A 22,960-nucleotide genomic window follows, 5' to 3' on the forward strand; every position below is an offset into this window, starting at 1 on the left:
GGCCTTTTCGCCTCATCCTTTTTACGTCGGCCTTTTCACTATGACGTTCTCCGATTGGCCTTAGGGGTTCAACCTTTGGGAGCTCTGCTTTGGACTCCTCACCTCGGCCTTTCGAGGTTGGCTTTAGGAGCTCGGCCTTAGGTGCTTGGCTTTTAAGAGCTCGACCTTTAGGAGCTCAGCCTTGGACTCCTCACCTTGGTCTCTAGTTTGGTAGCTCGGCTTTTAGCTTGATAGCTCGATCTCGATCTTAGTAACTCAACCTTGGCCTTCTTACTTCAGTCTCAGTCTTCACCTCGGCCATGACTATGGCCTTCTCGCCTCGGCCTCAACTTTGTCTCGGCCCTTACTCCTCGTCCTCAGAATTCATCTCGGCCTTTACCTCGATCTCGACCTTCACCTCAGCTGGTAGCTTATAGACTTGCTGGCCTACCAAAAAAGAAGACCAGAATGATGGATGAGGGCTTGAGAGTCTTTCACCACGAGAGCTTTGAATTATAAGTGCCTCTTCCTTTGGGGTCTCTTAACCTTGTTTATACCGGCAAGGGAGCATGAGTCCGTTACGATTGGATACAAAAATGAAGAGATGAGCTATATTTTTTTCAAAATTGCTTGCCACATATCCATCCACGATAGGAAGGTTGGTTTTATGCCGCACGGTTTCATCACAGTTGGTCATGCTCAAAAGAGGGGAGCCCACTCATAGCCCAAGTCCTACTTAACCCCTATTGGATCCTCCACAACCTCGGTAACTGTAACAACCCAGTACCTCACACAAAATGGCTAGCCGAAATATATTATTTGGATTTCTTCATCATATATAAGTACTCAAGATCTATCTAGCGAATAATCGATGTAGAACTAAACTCATGTCCGCACGGGTCCTTACATACTCTTCCCATTTAAGCCCTGACGTCCTCGTCAGGCTAAGGATTCAAATCCATTTAAATTTAATCACAAATACCATAATCGACCTGTGGTCAATCCCAATATATATGTGTTGCAATGTGCTTTAATTCACATTGGTTATGGGCCGAATTCGGTCAAATACCATTTGTAACAACCAAATACCTTATCCAAAATAGCTAGTCGGAATGTATTATTTGGGTTTCTTGATCATATTTAAGTATTCAAGATCTATCCAGCGAATAACATATATGAGATTAAACCCAAATAATCCTAAATGAGAAGCCCATATGATTAATAAAGGTTGTGATACATAATGGTCTTGGCTCCTCTATCATTTGTTATGGACTCATAGCTTAAAAGTTTAAACTATTGAGAAAAAGATCGTTCCTGGCTCATAAACCTATGTGCCACCTCTTTTAGTCAATATGGGACTATGATAAAAGGTAGTTTTTGAAATCAGAAAACAACAAATCAATTACTTGAATGGTGGAACCCTAAGGTGCGGTGCGGAGAGAGATCCATTGCCTTCCGAGGAAAAAGAAGCAATGGAAAACTAAAACAGTATTATTGGTCAGATCGAGAGTGCGACTTAAAGTCCTGAGCAAAATTTTTCAAACCAACGCGGTTGAAATTGGGGTCGGCCATTCTTCCTTGCAGTGCTCTGGCCGGCGAAACCGCAGTACACCCTGCGACTGCGACTCTGATTCATTAAAATGCTCAGAAGTGAAAATGAAGCTATCTTGGTTGCTGGACAAAACTAACTGGAACCAGAAGCACCCTATCCTGTTTTTGATAGCAACTAGCCCATAATCTTCGAGGCTTTGCTTAGTCCAAGCTTGGCGTTATCAAATTGGAAAACCATGGCTCCTGGGTTGATGTAGCTATTTTCGTCATCTTCATGGATGTTAGTGATAGGCTTGTCTCCATTTGGCAAGGTTTTTAAATATCAATATATCAGTTTTCTCCATACGTAGAGTTTATCTCGGATTCTTGGTGCACATAGTAGGTACAAAAAAATGGGGAGAACCATAATATTCTGAGATCTTGGACAATATTTTCAAACCAATATATCAAAATCTCAACTGATATGATAAATATAATATTAAAATTATATCTTAATATTAGCGAAGTAAACAAGCTAAAAGTCTATTTAGGGAAGTAAACAACAAATTGAAAAATATCAGTTAATATTTTGCATTTTATCAGTTTATATCAGCCTAGATAACTGGGTTGATGTGTGTGTGTATATATATCCTATGGGGGCTCGATACTATTATAAGTTCTAATGCCTCACTATGCGCAGCAAAATGAGAGAGTTTTTCTTTTGTACAAAATATATGCATATAAGGCATCTTTTTCTTCGATACATTATAAAAGATGCCTTCAAAACTATATTGGAAACAAGGAGTATGAGGTTCTTCAATATTGATGCAGCATAAAGAGGGATAGATTTTTTTTGGTAAACAAGAGGGATAGATTTTGAAGCCAATGCTACAACTTGAAAGAAAACTGGATTAAAGAATTTTTTACTTTGTGAATAATTTTATCAACATATAGTGATCAACCAAATCTCTTTACGGTCTTATCACAGTTGGTCATGCTCAAAAGAGGGAAGCCCACCCATAGCCCAAGTCCTACTAAATCCCTTTTGGATCCCTATAATGTTATCTGGTCTTCGTCTTCTGACGGGTCCGCCAGATGACGGTTAGAGCGTTAAGCGCAGTCTCTCTCGATAAGGGAGTTGTGTCCACGCCAATTCCTCCATTTAAGACCTCCTCGCCGCCGACAGACCCATTGCTGGCTACAATACAAATACTACCACACCAGCTTCTTTTTTATCGAAGAAGTGAAAGAGGGGGAAAATTCTTCTTCTAAAAAAAAAGATTTTTCTTATATGCCTTTCCAACTGAAAGACTAAACGTTACGAGGATATATAGAGGGTTGTTGACCCAACAAAAGTCAGGGTTCCATCTTCTCTTTAGCTCGAGCAACTCTACAGTCAATGTCTGAAAACTGTTCTAGTTTCTAAGCCTAGCTTTAAGCTTTTTAAGCTTGGAGGAGCAGAACCATTATTGCATTCTGAACCGTTCCCACCACCTGTGCAGTATTATGGGAAAGATAATCTCTTAACCATCCCATCAAATAAGTGGAGGATTCATTAAATTGTGAAACGTTACCCTGCCATAATGTGATGTGTTTCCAATGCCAATAAAAAGTAACCCATCCAATGGTATTTAACATCCAGAAAACTGCCAAATAAAATGTGTCCCAAGCAGAAATATCACAAGTACCGCCGCATCCTGGGCCGTCGCAAGGAAAACTATAACCGAAATTCTTTTTATCTGGCATTAACTTGGAACCGCGTGCATCTAAAGCACCTTTTACTAAAATCAACATAGTTGTATGCAAACCTAGAGCAATAGCATGATGAACCAAGAAATCTCCAGGACCTATTGTTATGCTGCTTTATGAAACGAATAACCTGAGTGGCTGTAATGCTAGCGTAGGATGCTGCCTCTGTCTCTGTGTCCGTAGCCTCAGCCTATGCCTTTAGGTCTTCACTTAGAAGATCAACCACTGAGTTGGATGCTCTCCTTATCTGGCTTGGTCGTTTTCGTCTCTTGACTTTCTGTGGAGGAATTAGGCCTTCTACCGCTGCTTTTGTAACTACCCAGAACCTCGCCCAAAATGGCTAACTGAAATGTATTATTTGGGTTTCTTCATCCTATATAAGTACTCAAAATCTACCTAACGAATAATCGATGTAAAACTAAACACACGTCTCATGGGTCCTCACATACTCCTCCTATTTAAGCTTTGACATTCTCGTTAGGCTAAGGGCTCAAATCCATTTAAATCTAATCATAAATACCATAATTGACCTGTGGTCAACCCCAATATATCTGTGCTGTAATATGCCTTAATCCACATTGGTTATGGGTCGGATTCGGTCGGATACCATTTGTAACAACCCAATACCTTACTCAAAATGACTAGTCGGAATATATTATTTGGGTTTCTTGATCCTGTATAAGTATTCAAGATCTACCCAGCGAATAACCGGTATGAGATTAAATCCAAATAATCCTAAATGAGAAGCCCATATGATTAATAAAGGTTGTGATACATAATGGTCTTGGCTCCTTTACCATTTATCCTGGACTCACAGCCTAAAAGTTTAAACTATTGAGAAAAAGACCGTTCCTAGCTAATAAACCTATGTGGCACCTCTTTTAGTCAATATGGGACTATAGTAGTAGGTAGTTTTTGAAATCAGAAAACAACAAATCAATCTCTTGAATGGTGGAACCCTAAGGTGTGGTGCGAAGAGAGATCCATTGCCTTCCGGGAAAAAGAAGCAATGGAAAACTAAAATAGTATTATTGGTCCGATCGAGAGTGCGAGTTAAAGTCCTGAGCAAAATTTTTCAAACCAACACGGTTGAAATTGGGGTCGGCCATTCTTCCTTGTGGTGCATTGGCCGGCGACTGCGACTCTGCCTCATTTATTAAAATGCTCAGAAGTAAAAATGAAGCTATATATCTTGGTTGCTGGACAAAACAAACTGGAACCAGAAGCACCCTATCCTCATTTTGATAGCAACTAGACCATAATCTTCGAGGCTTTGCTTGGTCCAAGCTTCGCGTTATCAAATTGGAAAACCATGGCAACTGGGTTGATGTAGCTATTTTCATCATCTTCATGGATGTTAGTGATAGGCTTGTCTCCATTTGGCAAGGTTTTTAAATATTAATATATCAGTTTTCTCCATACGTAGAGTTTATCTCGGATTCTTGGTGCACATATTAAGTACAAAAAATTGGGGAGAACCATAATGTTTAGAGATCTTGGTCAATATTTTCAAACCAATATATCAAAAATCTCAACTGATATGATAAATATAATTTTAAAATTATATCTTAATATTAATTTGGAGTTTTATTAGCTAAAAGTCTATTTAGGGAAGTAAACAACAAATTGAAAAATATCAGTTAATATTTTTCATTTTATCAGTTTATATCAGCCTAGATAACTGGGTTGATATGTGTGTGTGTGTATATATATCCTATGGGGGCTCGACACCATTGTAAGTTCTAATGCCTCACCATGTGAGGCAAAAAGAGAGAGTTTTTCTTTTGTACAAAAGATATGCATATAAGGCACCTTTTTCTTTGATACATCATAAAAGATGCCTTCAAAATTATATCGAAAACAAGGAGTATGAAGTTCTTCAATATTGATGCAGCATAAAGAGGGATAGATTTTGAAGTCAATGCTACAACTTGAAAGAAAACTGGACTAAAGAATTTTTTACTTTGTGAATAATTTTATCAACATGTAGTGATCAACCAAATCTCCTTACCTTAGATTAAGGGTATAAATTAATAAGATCCGACCTTCTAATTCAAGCATTAAAGTTGATATAGAATCATACTAGAAGATCTAGATTGCCCAATCCAATAAAGAAAAACATACCAAAATTAGTAAACCCCAAAAGGATAAAATATGGCAAAAATTAGCGATGTCTTTAATGAACAATTTGTAGAAAAATCTAGAAAAACCTCACTATATTTTAGCTAATAGATATCCTTGGAATGAAATTGATTATTGATTTATTATCCCATAAATATAAGTGGATCATTAATTTTCTCTTTCTACATCACATGAATGGTTGATGCATTAGTCCATTTTATGAAAATATGGATGTAAATAATTGTTAAAACAATGGAACTTCATTTTTAACAAATGGCTCTTTTTTTTTAAGTATCCCCCCCCCCCAACACACACACACACACTTGAAATGAAATGAGTACAAGGAAAGAAAAATTTAAAAAAAAAGAAAGAAAGGGAAAGAAAACCTCTTTCTCGAATGAATCGCCTCTTGCACAAATTGCAAAGCACTCCAATCCCCCGGCCTGCACAGATCTGGAAGCAGTTATTGTGCGATCAAACGGCTGACGCCGCGAAAGAAGGGGAATCATTCTTTCGCATGAAAATACAACCCGAACGCGGGTCTCCCACACTCTTGCAGAGATCGCACGTAAAACGCAGTAATAGGGTTTTCACGTCTCCGTATATATGTTTCTCTTCCAACGTCCGAACCCTCGGCCGCTTCCCGGCGCTCCGCTATGCTGCCGTCGAACTCCCGAGAATCCGCTCCGCCTCCCTAGGCTTTGCCTGGCGCCAACACCGTCAAGCTCCACTGTTCTAGCCTCCTCCCTCTCATGCCCGCCTTCCCGTCAGTCGATCGCTTCAACTACAAGATGAGGCTCTTGCACCGACTCGTCAGGATCTTGTGCTTCGCCTAGATCCCATGGCTTATCTCTACCACCATCGAGCTCCAACACCCACGCGGCCATCAGCCACCTATCAAACCACTAGTGCCTTCTTTCTGCCGGTTCCATGCATGCCCTTGCCTTCGCCATGCCATCAAGCACCCTGCACGGGGACTGACCGCTCGATCTAGGTTTGCTCCGTGTCAGCTGAAATTTTTAGAACAAGTGGTGATTTTAATATGGTATCAGAGCAGAGGTTTTTAGGTTCTATTAAAAATTTCATGTGTTGGGCTCACCCATTAAAAGAAAGTCCGGCCCACATGTGAGAAAGATTGAAAAAATATAAAATATATAAATAAATCTATCTCATCCTATCAGCTTAATCTTTTGGGACAAATGGTGATTTTAACCCTCAATGAGCTCCACGGTCGGGCCTCGAGACTTTATTGAATTAGGGTGATGAGAAACTTGAACATGGCTCATTTGTATCCAAACCCCAATGATGGTTCCTCTTAGGATCTTTTGTCGTTGATTTTTTCAGTTCTAGAGATATTGCAGCAATTCAGCTATTTGCATTTCGAACTTGGAAATTGGAACCACGGCCCTATGTTTGGGATGGTAACCGGCGGACCAGAGTTTGGACTTAGTTTCTTTAACTTTCACCATAGGTTCTTTTGTCTCTTTCCTGGTGACAAGTGAGTTTAAAAGCAATCAAGCACTTTGATATCCCGCTAGGATAAGGTGATTCTGTCTTCCTCGAGGAACAAAATTCTACAAGCATTTGAAAGAATGTTTCAAAAGCTAGGATTATTTTGATGCAGCTTCGTGTTATTTTATTTTATGATTTAGACGAATATATTCATACTAGATTTATACGAACATTCCTATTATCGAAAAAAAAAAAGTGAATGGAAGTGGCAGCCCCTTGTGATTCCTTCGTTTGGAATATGTTTAAAATGTGATCAGACTTTCCTTTGCACGTAAATTAACAGTACAATACCTCCCATTTGGGGGCGAAAACTTTTTCAGAGTTTGTCCACCAAGGGTGGTTCTTTTCTCTCCCTTGGAAGATGTGGTTCATAGTTAAATTAATAGCAGCATAGTAGTGAAAGATGCCTTGGTGGGCAATTCACCAACAAGCAGCCCTTTACGGCCCAATCGGTGTGTTTGCGATTGGATGGGAGAAATAAGAAAAACAAATTAAGGAAGGATATGACAATGGCTTCTAAAGTCAGTAAAGGTTTGTTGCACCAATAGATTAATTTGAGGTTAAAAGTACTTTAATAAACACAAAACAATGTAAGTGTAAAGTGTTCTCAAACTTGTTACAATTTTTCTCTTGATGTGGCATAAATAATCACATTTCTATAAGTTGGTTTTAATAAACTTCAACTCCATTCAAGGCCCAATTAGTCAAGTTGCCTATTCCAGTTACATAGAAATGAGAAAATTAGAGTCCTAGTTTAATGGAGGACCTTATGAAACCAACACCTATATATGTGAGAGCTCTAGTCCCTCTCTTTCTCCCAGACTAAGATTTTTCCATGTAGTTTTCCATCTATACTTTCCATGAAGGAGAGTGAGCAGAGGGAAGACCAATATACTTGGAAATTGTGGATCATTCAATGGTTGGGCTACAGGTCTTGGGAATGCTCTCGTCTTCACGTGCATATGATTTTGCTTGATTGTGAGAACAAATGATCCTAGTCTTTATTTACATTATACTATAGTATGTAGCAAATATACATGTGTTATATTAATCATACTTTTATTCCTCAAAAATCCAATTCATGTTTAAACATGAAATTAATGGCTGCTATTTTCACTATTATGGTAAGATGCTAAAGGAGGTTCATTGCTCCTAGGATATTGGCTTTATTGAAGCCTTTGGTTGTCCCGGTCTTGTGATCTTAGCAATAAAAACATTATTTCTACTACAAGAACGCTTCGTGCTCGGTACCGCCAAAAGTCGCTATCAAATCTTTTTTTTTTATGAGGCAAAAAATATGAATACATCCAATAAAATAAAAAAACAAGACGTTGCAAAGAGTAGAAGGAATAGAGTCATAGTCAACCCATAATGCTCCACTAGAGTGCTTAGCCATATAGAAAGCAATTTAGTCTGCAGTACTGTTTATCTCCAGATAGGCATATATGGCTCAAAAGGAGGCACAGCTCTATGCTAACTCTAGATGTCGTACAACAAGGGGTGTCCATCCATCAGTGGCACTTAATTACTATTGCTAAGTCGTGCTTAAGGTGAATGACGTCAGCTATAAGAATAAGCCTCGCATAGTTGATGCCCTCTCAAGCTGTTCTGAGCTCTGCTTCAGGAACTGAGATATCATAAATCTAACTACCACCTGCAATAATGAGTCTAGAGTCAGAGCCTCTAATCGCAAACCATGCTCTGCCTCTACGACCGCTATCAACTATGCTACCATCGAAATTCACCTTAAGGAAGCTAAAGGGTGGGAGCTCCTAAGTGATGAAGACCATCCAAGTCGCAACTAATGTTGATGAGGAGTCTCAAGTGTCCCTCGCTATTAACAGATCTCCAAAGAAGGCAGGTGAATGATCTCAACAGTTTGAGAAAAGGCTCGCGCCATGATGAATCTCGAGGACTGTTTATTGTTCTCAAAGTTCCGGTATTCCTAGCTAGCTAAATTTGGATGCCTTGGAGGTGAGAAAAAACTCTATTCATACACCCTAGTTCCATGATGATGGGCAAGGAAAGTCTCTAAATGCGATGCAAATCCAATCCCTTTAATAGTGACCTGCGACGAAGAGTTCCATGACGAAAGTCACCAAACCCTAGTTTGGGTGGCCATGGACTCCTGGGGTTGTAGAGCCGAGACCATAGGCCCAGATAGGCTAAACAATGGCGCTAGCTTTTTTCGGCAAGTCGCACTGCATCACGCACATAGTTCCCCCAATAAATGGGCTCGTCCTGTTCGGACATATATTTATACATTAGGCTAAAGGACCAGCCCAATATGATAAACGGTTGCGAGCCTGCTACAGCCTGGTTCGGTTTGCGGCTCTAGTAGCTTCTAATTCCCTCCATCCCTCCGCTCTCTAGAAGAAAGCCCGATCAAAACCCTACTTTCGCTCCCTCTCGCCGTCTCCTCGACCCCGCCCCGCTCTTCTCCTTCTTCTTGTCTCTGGAGAGGGGATCTCGTGCTTTTGCTTGGAGGAATCGAAGATGTCGATCCGCGTGCTGAATCCGAACGCCGAGGTCCTGAACAAGTCGGCAGCGCTCCACATGAACATCAACGCCGCCAAGGGCCTTCAGGACGTCCTCAAGACCAACCTTGGCCCCAAGGGCACCATCAAGATGTACTCACTCTCCTCTCCCATCGCCTCTGCTCCTTTCTTCTCTCTCTCTCTCTCTCTCTCGCTCGCTCTCTCTCTCTTTCTAATATAGGATGTACTCAGGCTTGTTGGAGGAGCGGGGGACATTAAGCTCACCAAAGATGGAAACACCCTCTTGAAGGAAATGGTATGATTCTTCTTCTAAACCCTCATTAGAAAAAAAGTTGCAATCTTTAACGTTTTCTTGAAAGAAGCAGTGCTTCGGTGGTTCTTGATCTTGTGATCTTCTGGGCAGCAAATCCAAAACCCGACGGCCATCATGATTGCGAGGACGGCGGTTGCTCAGGACGACACCAGCGGCGACGGCACGACCTCCACTGTGCTCTTCATTGGGGAGCTCATGAAACAGTCGGAGCGCTACATTGATGAAGGTTCGCTCTGCATTCCTGCTCTGCATTTGTTTCTTCGTTTGGAGGAAAATTATTTCCCGTCTTTAGAAAAAAAATAATTAATCTTGGTTCGGTCCATATAGCTAGTGCCAATATGTTTGTGGTCCGTACTTAGGGTTTATTGCAAGTGGTTTACCGTCTGGGTCTTATCCATATTCAAGGGGGTGACAAGAAAAGATTGTGGCACTTGGTTCATCTCTTAAACGAAGAACAATGGCGAGTAGAAATCTTCAGCTTGAGTTATGGGAGGCTCAAGATCGTACACTATCTTAATCTTGAAGATCAATAAAAAGATGTAATTTCCAGCAGAGGATTGTGGGTTCTGTCTCCACCTGATTTCACCTCCACAATAGAGAATTTATGTTCCAACAGACAACCAAGCCCTTAAAGATTAAGTTACAAGTATATTCAAGGTATATTTGCTATAATGGGTTACCCCCTCGAGGCATTGATGCTATAATAGGAGAGCCAGAACATAAGAAAGTAAGGCTGTAGACTGGAGGGCTTCCGACATGTCACATGTTAACTTGCTGACTTGGATTATTAATATTTGAGAGGAGAAGTGTTGAAGAATTTTAAGGGCATGTATGGCAGTTGCACTGATAGTGTTTTGATTTGACTCTTTCGGTAACTATTTGTCCCGTAGAGTTTAACATGATTCATCACATAATTTTATCTTCTTCTCTCTTTTTCTAGGCCCCCTTGACATACAGGGTAGTGTTGAAGGGTTGTTTTATAGTTTTGTAAGCTTAAACTATGACCAATAAAGTGCAAGTCTCCTTACCCACGAACTATCACATTAGTTTGACGACAGACACTTTTCTTGGTTAAAGTTTCTTAGCAAAAGATGTACACAAATTGTTATTATGCTGCTTTCAAGTAAATAGTCAGGCATAAATTTCAATTAAAAATCCTTTCATGTAGTTGTGTTGATTTCACTTGAAATTGCATTCCAAAAACCAATCCTATTATACAGGGAAAGGTCATGGATGGTGGTGATGATGATAATGATTGTGATGGCAATGATTAGCGTGCCTTGCAATTTCACTGGTGGGTTATAATGTATTTAGTTTTGTACCATGAAGAAAACTTTCGTAAATTAGTAAAATATATTACATATTAGTTTGTATCATGAGGAAAACCTTGGAAAATAGTCAGATTTTTACTGTCTGTGGACTGAAGGATGCTGCTGTTTTGTTTAGGAAGTGACGACTTATGTGAATATCCTTTTTTTTTTTTCAATTTTTTTTTTAAAACTTTGTGTGTCTTTGATGGTTACCCTCTTGTTAAAGGACTTGGTAGGACTTAATAATATACACTTGTACATCTTCAAATCTTCTTCCATCATACTCTTATTCTATTTATAAAATAAGAAGATGGAGACATATTTCCTGTATTGCTGACATTTTCTTTTCAGTCACTAGTATATTCAGTGTGCCATGCTAGAAAAGTTTTTTAGTTCTGATGATGATTCCAATAATTTCAAATTGTTGAAATCAACTTGTTTTCAGTAGTCATTTATGGGTAAACACATTGGGTAATTTAATTTATTGTCGCTGACCTTGAGTTCTGAAATGACATTGCTCCAGGCATGCATCCACGGGTATTAGTTGATGGGTTTGAAATTGCAAAAAAAGCAACTCTTGAATTTCTTGAGAAGTTTAAGACACCTGTTGTGATGGGCGAGATGCCTGACAAAGAAATCTTGAAAATGGTAGCAAGAACAACTCTTAGGACAAAGGTATTACATGTTTCTCAATGTGAATCATATTTTTCCCTGTATGATATACAGATGCTCACTTCATCTGTTTTCTTTCTAACGCTGCATTTTTTTGTATTTTTGTTTCTTGTAGTTATATGAAGCGTTGGCTGATCAACTGACTGATATTGTTGTTAATGCGGTAAGCATGTTCTTTGCATTCAGACTTTAGTGGGAGCTCATTTTGTGTTATTTTTCATGCTGTCAGCTGCATATAATTGGATAATTAGAAATAACTGCCAATTTATTAGTTAGGATAATATACTGAGAACTTATGCCATATCTTGGGAAACATTTCTTTAGTAACATGGAGCAAGTTTCAGTTATAATTACAACATTTGTACCAAGACTTGTTACAATGGCCTGGGGAGATGACAGCAAGGTCCGCCGTACTGGGTCCGGTAGGCGTACCGGTTGCCTACCGGACCGGTACGGGCCGGTTCGTACCGTGCTCCGGGTGGTACGAACCGGAAGCTCTTCCCCGCCGGAACCGGGGAAGAAGAAGAGAACCAGAGAGAGCGCGGGGAAGAGAGGGAGGGAGCCCACCTTCGGCCGCCATCGGAGAGCCGCAGAGGGGCGTCGGAGGCCGGTGGGGTGCGGCGGAGCCCGGCGGGGGACGGGGGAACCCGCGGGGGCGCTGCGGAGGCCGCGGCCGCGTCCACTGTTTCGAAAAAACAGGGGACGCGGCCGCGTTTTTTAATTTGGGGATTTTAAGTGAAGTCGGCAAATCGGTTGCTGACTTCACTTAAAAATTCCCAAATTAAAAAATTGGGGATTTTTAAGTGAAGTCGGCAAATCGGTTGCCGACTTCACTTAAAATCCCCAAATTAAAAAATGCGGTCGCGGCCTCCGCAGCGCCCCCGCGGGTTCCCCCGTCCCCCGCTGGGCTCCGCCGCCCCCCACTGGCCTCCGACGCCCCTCCGCGGCTCTCCGATGGCGGTCGAAGGTGGGCTCCCTCCCTCTCTTCCCCGCGCTCTCTCTTTTTCTCCTCGTCTTCTTCGTCTTCGGCAAGGAACCGGCCTGTACCGGTTTCAACGGCTCCGGCGTACCGGTAGCTGGCCGGACCGGTTTGTACTGGCCCGTACCGGCCGGTATGGGCCGTTTCGGCATACGTTGGATGACAGTGACAATGTATATTGCTGTTAGGTATCTATGATGAAGAAAATTTGTTTAGCTGACCCAGAAAAGTTGAAATAAGCTTTTTTGGTTACTGTAATGGTGTTTATTTACTAGAACTCCATGATTTTAGTCTGTCTTCTTCCAAGGCTTTAACAGAAAAAATTATCCTAGCTGCCCATGCACATTTATATGTGTTTGATGAACTTTTATCACACTGATGAAATTCTCATTCTATTTAATGACCAAGATGTACACACTAGGTGAAGTATTGATACTGTTTGATGCACCTTACCATGAATTCATCCAACATTTGATCATGGATACATGTTCCTGAGGTGTAATAGAAGTTAGGTTTTACTTGGTATGCTTTAACTTGATTACATAAACAATTGTTGGCTTTCTTTCACTCTTTCTTTTTTTCTTTTCCTATCACCTGTCTATAGATAATTTTTTGCATGTACATATGCAAAATGAATGGTGCTTAAATGATGGATAGACATATTGGATCATGTGTATATATTTTAATTTTCTTCTTCTTCCCTTGAATTCACACTGCGTGCAATCTTTTGGATTAACTGCAAATCTAGATGTAAGCTTTCATAAATTCGTTTTTCCTGAACTATTTAAGGTGTTAGTGATGCTTTAGGCAACTCTATTCATCCTTTGACATTTTTTTTTCAGTTGTGTATTTTTTTTCTTTTTGTAGACATCTCATTAATTGATCTTTTGATTGTGATTCCTTCTAATGAAGATTGAATGTCTTTATTGTAAAGTTCATGCCTATAGATTTGCCTCATGCCTTCTCATGATGTGCAGCTGTTCCTTTTGCATTGAGCAATTTTTTATTTTGATATGGACAGGTGCTCTGTATACGCAAGCCTGATGAACCAATTGATCTATTTATGGTGGAGATAATGCACATGCGTCATAAGTTTGATGTTGATACACGATTGGTATGTTTATGATATTCCATTTTAATCTCAAATTTTTATCCAATTAATTCCTTTCTTTGAGTAGAAAAATGTGTTTTGTGCTTTGTACTATTCATTGGTGAACCTGGTATTAATGTGAGAACAGGGAAACCGAGCTTTCTTGTAATTCATATGCTAGAACACCTTGGAAGATCTTAAACAAATACATATTATCGTTATAGTTCATTATCTGTTTTTTAAATGATCTTATTAGTTATATTGGTGAGTAATGTAATAATACTTCTTCAAGAGTACCAAAAAGGTTTTGATAAAGCTTTTGATAAAATGTGCTTGCTGCAATAGTTGTTTGATTAAAGAGGTACTGCAAGTGCTGCAAAACAAGCATACAACGGGTTGTGTGGAGAATGCCAGCCTAAGTAGATGACAAGAATGCAACCTCTATGCTTCCTTCAAATTGATGTTCTTTGTTCTTTTTATTAGCTTTTTTGTCATATAAACAAACAAGAATTTCAATTATTAAACCTCCCAATTGACTCAATCTATCAATTTATTTCTTTCTTTCAACTATTATCTGTTGCTTTCTTTTTTCCTTAGTATGCTGCACCACCATTTTCATTTTTCTCATTTTTTTAGGTTGAAGGTCTTGTCCTTGATCATGGTTCCCGACATCCTGATATGAAGCGAAGGGCAGAGAATTGTTATATCCTGACATGCAATGTATCTTTGGAGTATGAGAAAAGGTGCATATCTTGAGCTAATTGTTTGTTGCATCATCTTTGTTTCAAATATATTTTTGATGAAATATGCTGTAGGTTTAGCTCGTCTATTGTCAGTTTTCTGGCAACCTGATACGTTCTTAGCATAAGAATTTTGGTGTTTCTCTATAGGTTCCTATGATTTTTAGTCTGAAAATAAGATATACAGGATGAACTACGTTTACGTCGAATTATGTTTCTATGTGAGTATGCAGTCACTTTGGTGGCTGAACTTTAATGCATGTAAGCAAGATAGATCAATTTTCTGTCGTCTTCATCATTTGACTTGTCTCCATGGTTGTCCAAATGGCTGCATCCTTATTATATTCCGCTCTTATCATAATTTCTCATTCTATTGTTTTGAAAAAAGAACAAATTGTACAGTCTCATGTGCTGCCGTGCTACTGTTTGGATTGTGTTGTCTATTAGCCATACTTTACAATACTTTAGTGACTGCGATTTGTCTTCTAAAAGATAAAATATCTGGAGTGTAGCCATCTTGTACACTGATTGATTGCCAGTCCTTTTCTGGTGGAGCTAAGGTAGTTGAAAAGGTTTCTGCAACTTGTCTTATCCTGTTAATGTCTCAAGTATCTCTTATGCTTGAAACTAGCAACAAATGGAAGGGAAACAGAGGATGAACTAGCAAATTGACTTACTTTGTGGGCCAGAAATCATAATATGGCATGTATATTTTAGAATATTTAATTATATATTGATGACCTCAATATTTCAAATGTGCTATAATCATAGTAACAAGATCTAGGTGATTGGATTTTTTTCCTATGAGTTGTTTCGTTGCCTTGTTCTTGATCTTATACTAATATTGTCCTACTTCATATGTAAGACTCATGTTAATATTTATTAATTTAGCTGAAATCTTTTTCAAACAAAACATGATGCATATCACTGTTGAGGGAGAACATATTAAGTATTGTTAATGGGCAACGAGAACTCTGTTGATTTATCTTGCAACTAATAATTCTTTTTTTGTCAGTGAAATAAATGCAGGGTTCTTCTACTCCAATGCAGAGCAGAGAGAAAAAATGATTGCTGCTGAAAGGCGCCAAGTTGATGAGCGAGTTAAGAAAATCATTGAACTAAAGAATAAAGTAAGAATTATTTTGCATATCAGTATGCTTAAATATGTCAATTATCTTACAGATATCTGTAAACTTCACATGAACATTCTGTCATATGCAGGTTTGCACTGGCAATGACAATAACTTCATTGTGATTAATCAGAAGGGGATTGACCCTCCATCTCTGGACCTCCTAGCTAGGGCAGGGGTGAGTCATGCCATCACTTGATGATCAATGTTCACAGTATTAATCTTGTTAATTTTATTTTCACAATTTTGTAGTAATTCTAGTACATGAATCTTCATTATGATCTACAATCAGTATGATAGATATGCCTTACGCACCACCAACTTTGATTTGACACCCTCTCACAGCTGGCTTACCTGAGATGGCACTCTAACGGGGTTTCCTTATTTTTCAGTTTGTGGGATGCTTTTAAGGGGCCCTTTTTTGGGCATCTAGATCATACTCATAGTTAGTAGTTAGTTCCCTATAACTTGCATAGTTGCATTGGCTGTCTGAATGCTAAATACTCTCTGAGTTTGCAAGTGCTAGATGCAACATATTACTCCATTATTAAATCTGCAAAAGTTCATCTCTAGCAGGAGGTGCTTTCTTTTGATCCATTTTCTCTCATTTGTGATATCTTGAATGTGTAATTTGCAACCTTCTAATGGACATATTTTTTTGGAGTCATTCATAATATTGTACATTTGAAATGTCCTTGCACATTTTTGGAAAAAAGAATCTTAATGCCATATATTTGAGATGTAACCTCATCTATGCTTCTGCTAGTCATTCCTGTGCATGCAAAATTGCGTAAGTACCATGAATATCAAATCTAACGTGGGACTGAATATCAGATCTACAATTAGAACAAGAAAATTTGATCTTTGCAGGCTTGCATCAATTTTCTTGGATGCTTGAATCAGGTTCCTGTGAATAATAAAATATTAATGAATAATATTTCTATATTCATCTGGCACGAGTTTTTTGTTTGGAATTTCACTTGCTATTATTGTTGGATTTGGATCCTGCTTCTTTGTCACTCATTACATTGGGAGTGACCACATGTTTGCTAGCAGTCGAGACTTGCTGGCCAGTGAAGACAATTGTAGATTTTTGTGCTGATTATTGAAGTTGCTGTTGGCTACTTTACATTTTGATAGGGTTAACTGTTTGCCCTTTGACACTTAAATGTCGTGAAAAATAGAGACGATGCTTGATATGGTTTCTTGGCTTATGTCCTGTCCTAGATATGATTTGCTTTTCCCATTGCAAACCTGCCCACGTTCGCTAGGAAGAGCTCACTATTTGATTTTCCGCTGTTGCACTTTTAAGGTTTTTATTTTGTAAACTTCTCTTGAAATTAGTGTGTTTACTTTAAGCTGATTGGAGGTGACCTGAAAATGATGTCAAAGTGCAGAAAGTCTTACTGGGGAATAATCTGTTTGGAAATGGTTTCAGAAGTGTACTTGTTTATTTGTATGTGAATGACATTACAAGAAGATTCATGACAATATACTGATACTAGCTCTACTGTTAATGTTCTTTTATATGTGCATGCCTAGTAGCTGGTGATTGAAAAAGTAGTTGGCCAAAAGGCCAAAACAAGAAACAGACATGAATTCAGTCAGTGTTGCCTCTTGTGTAGAATAATAAACCATCGTGTTGCTTTGTTTGTAGGCTAAGAAACCAGTTCGGTTGAATTGTGACTGATAAGAGTATTAATCAGCAAATATACTGATTTACAGTCAGTCTGAACATTGAAAATGCAAACTGATTTTGTTTGTGGTCAGCAAATCTTGAGATGAAAATTGATGGCCTTGCTAAAATTGTAATTCTGTAAATGAGTTATGAATCAATTATCAATATTTATTCAGGAAATAAATATAGAAAGAATTTTTCAAGTGAACTTGAAGTAGTATGCTTATTATACTAGCAACAGGGCACATGCTATGCACGTTGGAGGGAAGTGAGGAGAAAGTGATAAAGTTTAATCTGTTGAAGAGTTGAATCAAAGAATCCAACTTATATGGAAGTTGAATTAGAGAAAGAGATGGAGTTCAATCAACTTTTATGAAAGGGTCCGATTTGACTGGGAAAGAAGGAAAAGAGCGCGCATGCTAGTTAAGATGATCAAGAAAGTAAGGTATTTTTTTAAGATAAATGGGAGGGGTAGTCTGTATTCCCACTGTAAAAGAGGGGACAGATGGATCAAGGAATATTCGTTGATTTCGAAACTGTCATATTTATATGTAGTATAGATATGCTCCATAACTTCCACAAATTTTCAGTGGCATGTCCTTATGAAAGAGAGCATAATTACCTTTTGAAGATTGACAGGTGGCTGTAGTTCTTCTTTAACATTTCATGTTTTCTATGTAAAACTGAGGGCCTGAGGTATCCTTACCTCGGTGCTAATAACCCTATTTGCTAACCTTGTATTTTTAGTCATGAATTTTTGGCTGCCCTTAGTCTGTTAGTGTTTTATAAGTTCTTGAGAGTACTAGAATCTATTTCCTTATTGTTTTATATCTCCGAGATCATTGTCCGTTAGGACATATCAACCTTGCTTTCATATCTATGTTTCTTTTACTTGCATCTGTAGATAATCGCCCTTCGAAGGGCAAAGAGGAGGAATATGGAAAGGCTGGTGTTAGCTTGCGGTGGAGAGGCTGTTAATTCTGTCGAGAACTTGACTGAGGATTGCCTTGGCTGGGCTGGGCTAGTTTATGAGCATATCCTTGGTGAAGAGAAGTACACATTTGTGGAGAATGTGAAAAATCCTCACTCTTGTACTATATTGATTAAAGGTTTTTATCTTTCAACATCCTTTGATTTCCTCGCATCCTGCAGTCAACATTGCCCGATGGAAATTGCTGGCCCATATCTTAGAACGAGTAATTGACTATTGTTACCATGAATACATCATGTCCACCTGCAGGGCCTAATGATCATACCATAGCTCAAATCAAGGATGCTGTTCGTGATGGTCTCAGATCTGTCAAGAATACAATTGAGGATGAAGCTGTTATGATGGTGAGATTTTGAACATCTTTCAGAAAATTACGTTTAGTTTATGTTTTTATCATGTTCTCTGATATTTTATAAAACCTGTCAGGCATATCCAATTTTGCATTTTTATGTTCTAATGAAATTTGGACAACCAAACAGTTCCTAGCAGTTGTACCACTTAAATAGTACTCTCAGTATATTTTGTTTGAAAAATATATTGGATATTTATATTCTTTTTTAATGCTAAATTGGCGTATTTACTCTGAGCCCGGGTAGGGAAGTGGGTCTTTTAAAAAATCTAGTAAGTAAACACTTTAGTAAGAAAATATTTAGGGGCCAGTATGGGGACGAGTTTCCGAGGAGCTTTAGAAGCGAGTTCGCCACCCTAAATGGAAGTTTCCTAGGTCAAAACTAGGAAAACAAAATCTGATTCTAATAATGATAATCCTTAGTCATTCTGATATTGATTTTCCTCGTAAGTCTGTTGCGATATGCTAATGTTTCCATAGCTGTAAGAAGACTCTGTGAGAATTCCTTGTTTCAAGGGTTCATATAATGCTCGCTTAGTTGCTTTGTCAAACTGTTCCTATTCTGGATTGCACACGTCCATGGTAAACACTTTTCAAGGCCTATTCAGCACTGGCTTATATGTGAAAGGATATTTCATAAAAAAATTTAATTATCTTCTTCATCCTTAAAATTTGACTTAAGTTCTCTCTTGAATAAGTCAACCCACTCTCTCTGGAAAATATTTCATAATGAATCAGTAATTTTGGTTCATTATGTTTTCTATATCTTGGTTTTGGCTTCTAGATTGGCTAATAGGGCCATTGGAATTATAGTGGTGAATGTGGTTAGTTCTCAAGCTCTGGAATGCAAACATCTGGTACTAATTCACCTCTTTAGGCTGCGTCTGTTTCGGGAATAAGGAAAATTGGGATAGCAAATGTTATGCCTTTGGGAATAGTTATGCGGTAACTCACAAGTTATTCTAATTTTCATTTGACAACAAATTTTGAAATAGCTTTGGGCAAGGGTTTTTTCCCCTTAAAAATGTAAAAAAGTTAGGCATAAATAATGCCTTTATGTGAAGGAATAGCTTATAACAGCTCCTCCATGGAATAATAATAGTCATGCCTGTAGTAAGCAAGTTTGACTGGCATGAGCATAGCTATTCCTTTGCTATGCCTGTTGTCCAAAGGGTGTTTAGTAGGCCTAAGGCTTATTCCATGCTATATGCCTCAAAGAAGCACGTCTTATGTCTTTAACGGAATTAGTTGCTTCATGAAAGAGCAGAGATTGATAATCTAGTTGTTCTGTCAAAAGCAAGGGCTAAGGACACCCTTTGGCGAAGTCTTTCCATCATAAATAAAAAAATTCTACCTGTCTAACCACAATTCTGAGTTTTCCTTCACTCAATAAGAAATCAAGTCTTCATGCTATTGTGAGTTCAAGTTTGTAGGAAATGCGATAACATTATATGATTGCTTCTGCTTGCAGGGTGCAGGTGCTTTTGAGGTCGCAGCCAGGCAGCATCTGGTCAACAATGTGAAGAAAACCGTTCAAGGGGTAAGTCTCCTGTGAAAACTATTAACAACTTTCTTGGAGCTGTAACCTTGATGGGCAATGTTGTTCTCAACAGCGTGCACAGCTTGGCGTGGAAGCATTTGCTGATGCACTTCTAGTTGTGCCCAAGACACTAGCAGAAAACTCTGGCCTGGACACACAAGATGTTATCATTGCTCTCACGGTAAAGATTGTTTTATTTTTTATTATTTTCCTTTCAATTACCCATCTGTTCGTGAAAAAAAAGGAGTTTAATAATGAACTGATTGGACTATTTTTATGTAATTGATGCTTTTAAGGGTGAACATGATAGAGGAAACATTGTGGGTTTGAACCATCACACTGGAGAGCCAATTGATCCCCAGATGGAGGGTATCTTCGACAACTATTCGGTTAAGCGCCAAATCATAAACTCGGGGTATGTATGACCCTAATGCTTCATCAGTTATTACACCAATTAAAATGCGGCACCTTTTAATGCTTTCTTTGACCATGCTTTACTGTTAGTTTCTGAGATTATTTATTTTGCAGACCTGTCATCGCGTCCCAGTTGCTGCTGGTAGATGAAGTGATTCGAGCTGGCCGCAACATGAGGAAACCTAGTTAAGTCACTGTCTCCATGGATTGTGTTTTGAACGGTGTTTTGTTTTTTGTTTTTGGCTTTTTCCTTTTTTAGTGATGTGATCAGATCATCAGGCTACGTATGAAGATGAGTGTGAGAGAACTAGCCAAATGTTCATTACTTCTATCATCTTTTTCTTCTATTTGGAAAATCCATGTACTTTTTCAGTAGGCTCTTTCGTTGTTAAATTATCAAGGAACATCCTAAACGAAGTTATGTTTTCATGAACTGGTGATCCGTTGAGTGCATGTAGTCGAGAGGTTTAGACTAAGGTGTACCTACGAATAGTGATCATGTAGCGGGCGATTTACATCCATTGGATGATTTGTAAGCTTCCATTAGTTTTGCCACCCATAACATCTATCTTGCTTGCTCGCGGGGATCGCTTGACAATGAGACCGAACAAAAGGAAAGAAGATGGCTTCCATGGTGATACGAGTAATAAGCATGGGCCAATACATGTTTGTGTGAATGATCCATATATGTGACAAGATAATAGAGCATGGGGACGTACATGACTCTTAAAATAATTATGATCTGTCATCAAGTATTTTCTTCGTTTATTGGGGACGTTGGGAGAGGATGACAGATGAATGCGGCTGTCATTCATGCATGAAAGTCCATGTGGGAAGTGTAACCAGTGATTGCATCCCTCTTCCAGGTGCCTAATTCCTGGGATGAAACTTCTTGGTGTTGTTCCAAGGATGGATGGTTCCATTAGGCGAGTCTTTCCATTCTCTTATCAAAATTATACGAAACAAACCATATCAACATAAAAAAAAATATATAACATAATGTAATATATTAAACCAACAAAAGAAATTTTAGCTGGTTACAAGCTTATCTGCAAGAATGTAGGGTTCAACATCAGCATGGAAGATAAAACGCTCATCCTTGGGAGCACTGCCACCTACAATTCAAGAGGTAGGAAGTTTCTACAGCCAAATAAAAAAAGGATAACCGTTCTCCACTATAGTTTCAAACCAACCATTCTTGGTGAATGCTAGATAATGCCAAGAATTTCTTGGATCAATGGAAGCCTGCCACGCCTCCGGATTGCAGGAATCCTCTCCACCTGAGATAGATTTGTCTTTCAAGGAAAGACGCGTACACTTAAAGAGTAGCATTGAAGAACTCCAGCATTGCCTTGCTGTCTTAGTGCAGGCCACGGCCTCATGAGTAATGAATGGCTCGGTGGCCTTAAGAAGTCGCTTTACAAGGCAAGATATCACCTCATGGAGCACCACAGGCCAAGCATCCAATCAAAGCCTGGGGTCCATGTTTTAAATATCCAGGTCATCGATCACCATTCCCAAAAGTCTACAAAACTGCCCATCATCTATATCGCGTAATTATCCATGTGCCCTGGGCCATCTGCTGTCTCCCAATTTGCTGCTCGATAGTGAAACTCGTGGATTCTATCATCACGAGGTTGGTCCACTTGACTTGCTCCTTAAAAACAAAGATAGGGCCTAATTCTTGGGGGGATTATGACATGCTCTACTTGGCTCAGTAGCTTGTTTCATACTTCAATGTGGTCAAGTCCCATGGTGATCCAACATGAGAATCGCCGGATCACGATTAGGTTGATCAGATTGGTAGTCAAATTGGCTATTGGATCGAAGATGAAACTCGGAAGCTCCGAGATCTAGCCAGGAAAAAGAACGTCTAGACGAATTAACTATTGGTCAGATAATAAGGATACCTTTCAACAGCTAATTAGGATTGTGGAGACGAGGATAGTATCATTGGAGTCGAAGTATCTACAAACATATCTCTAGTTAAATTTCTTAGCCAAATGATTGCTGTGCGGACATTTTTGTTCTCTAGATTTTATCATACCAAATAGTCTAAATTGTAGATAGTGAGCATAGCTAGGAATTATAGATTGGAGATGCTCTTGCCAGTGCGTTGTGGTGGGACGTGGGTTGCGTCATAGGATCTGCTATTGTTTTGCTGATCTGGGCGTCCAGATGCCCATGAAACGTTTGAGACAAGGGGTCAAAGCAAAACAACAACTGTCGTGCTTCCAAATCCAAAATGATCTTAAGCAAAACTACCTTTATCTAGTTTGGACCAGCGCACTATATGGGTGGTGATGGTTCATGTGCACGGATTGTAACAACTCAGGACCTCGTCCAAAAGAGCTAGCCAAAAGAT

General features: G+C 39.1%; 1 protein-coding gene and 1 long non-coding RNA gene across 2 annotated transcripts; one reads left to right on the forward strand and one right to left on the reverse strand.

Annotated features, from left to right (window-relative positions):
- Positions 1-9,202: 9,202 nt before the first annotated feature.
- On the forward strand, positions 9,203-21,028 carry LOC103706174 (T-complex protein 1 subunit zeta 1). Its single transcript, XM_008790212.4, has 15 exons — positions 9,203-9,521; positions 9,621-9,684; positions 9,793-9,928; positions 11,536-11,687; positions 11,800-11,847; positions 13,685-13,777; positions 14,390-14,496; positions 15,509-15,623; positions 15,715-15,801; positions 18,206-18,410; positions 18,542-18,636; positions 20,113-20,181; positions 20,255-20,362; positions 20,478-20,596; positions 20,710-21,028. The coding sequence occupies exons 1-15, from the start codon at positions 9,388-9,390 to the stop codon at positions 20,783-20,785; spliced, it is 1,608 nt and encodes a 535-aa protein (XP_008788434.1). The 5' UTR covers positions 9,203-9,387; the 3' UTR covers positions 20,786-21,028.
- On the reverse strand, positions 20,839-22,034 carry LOC113462665. The gene is made up of 2 exons (XR_003385504.2): positions 21,637-22,034; positions 20,839-21,538 (listed from the first exon to the last, which is right to left on the reverse strand). It is a non-coding gene; the product is annotated as an uncharacterized LOC113462665 (long non-coding RNA).
- Between the last annotated feature and the right edge of the window lie 926 nt (positions 22,035-22,960).

This window comes from Phoenix dactylifera, chromosome 2 (genome assembly GCF_009389715.1).
Source record: "Phoenix dactylifera cultivar Barhee BC4 chromosome 2, palm_55x_up_171113_PBpolish2nd_filt_p, whole genome shotgun sequence".
NCBI classification, from domain to species: Eukaryota; Viridiplantae; Streptophyta; class Magnoliopsida; order Arecales; family Arecaceae; genus Phoenix; species Phoenix dactylifera.

What these genes read in the sequence shown, in the direction of transcription:
- LOC103706174 (XM_008790212.4), top strand. Translation starts at nt 9,388, where the DNA reads ATGTCGATCCGCGTGCTGAATCCGAACGCCGAGGTCCTGAACAAGTCG. An exon ending in CCCAAGGGCACCATCAAGAT is followed by an intron (nt 9,522 to 9,620) that starts GTACTCACTCTC and finishes GGATGTACTCAG; the next exon opens with GCTTGTTGGAGGAGCGGGGG. An exon ending in GGAGCGCTACATTGATGAAG is followed by an intron (nt 9,929 to 11,535) that starts GTTCGCTCTGCA and finishes ACATTGCTCCAG; the next exon opens with GCATGCATCCACGGGTATTA.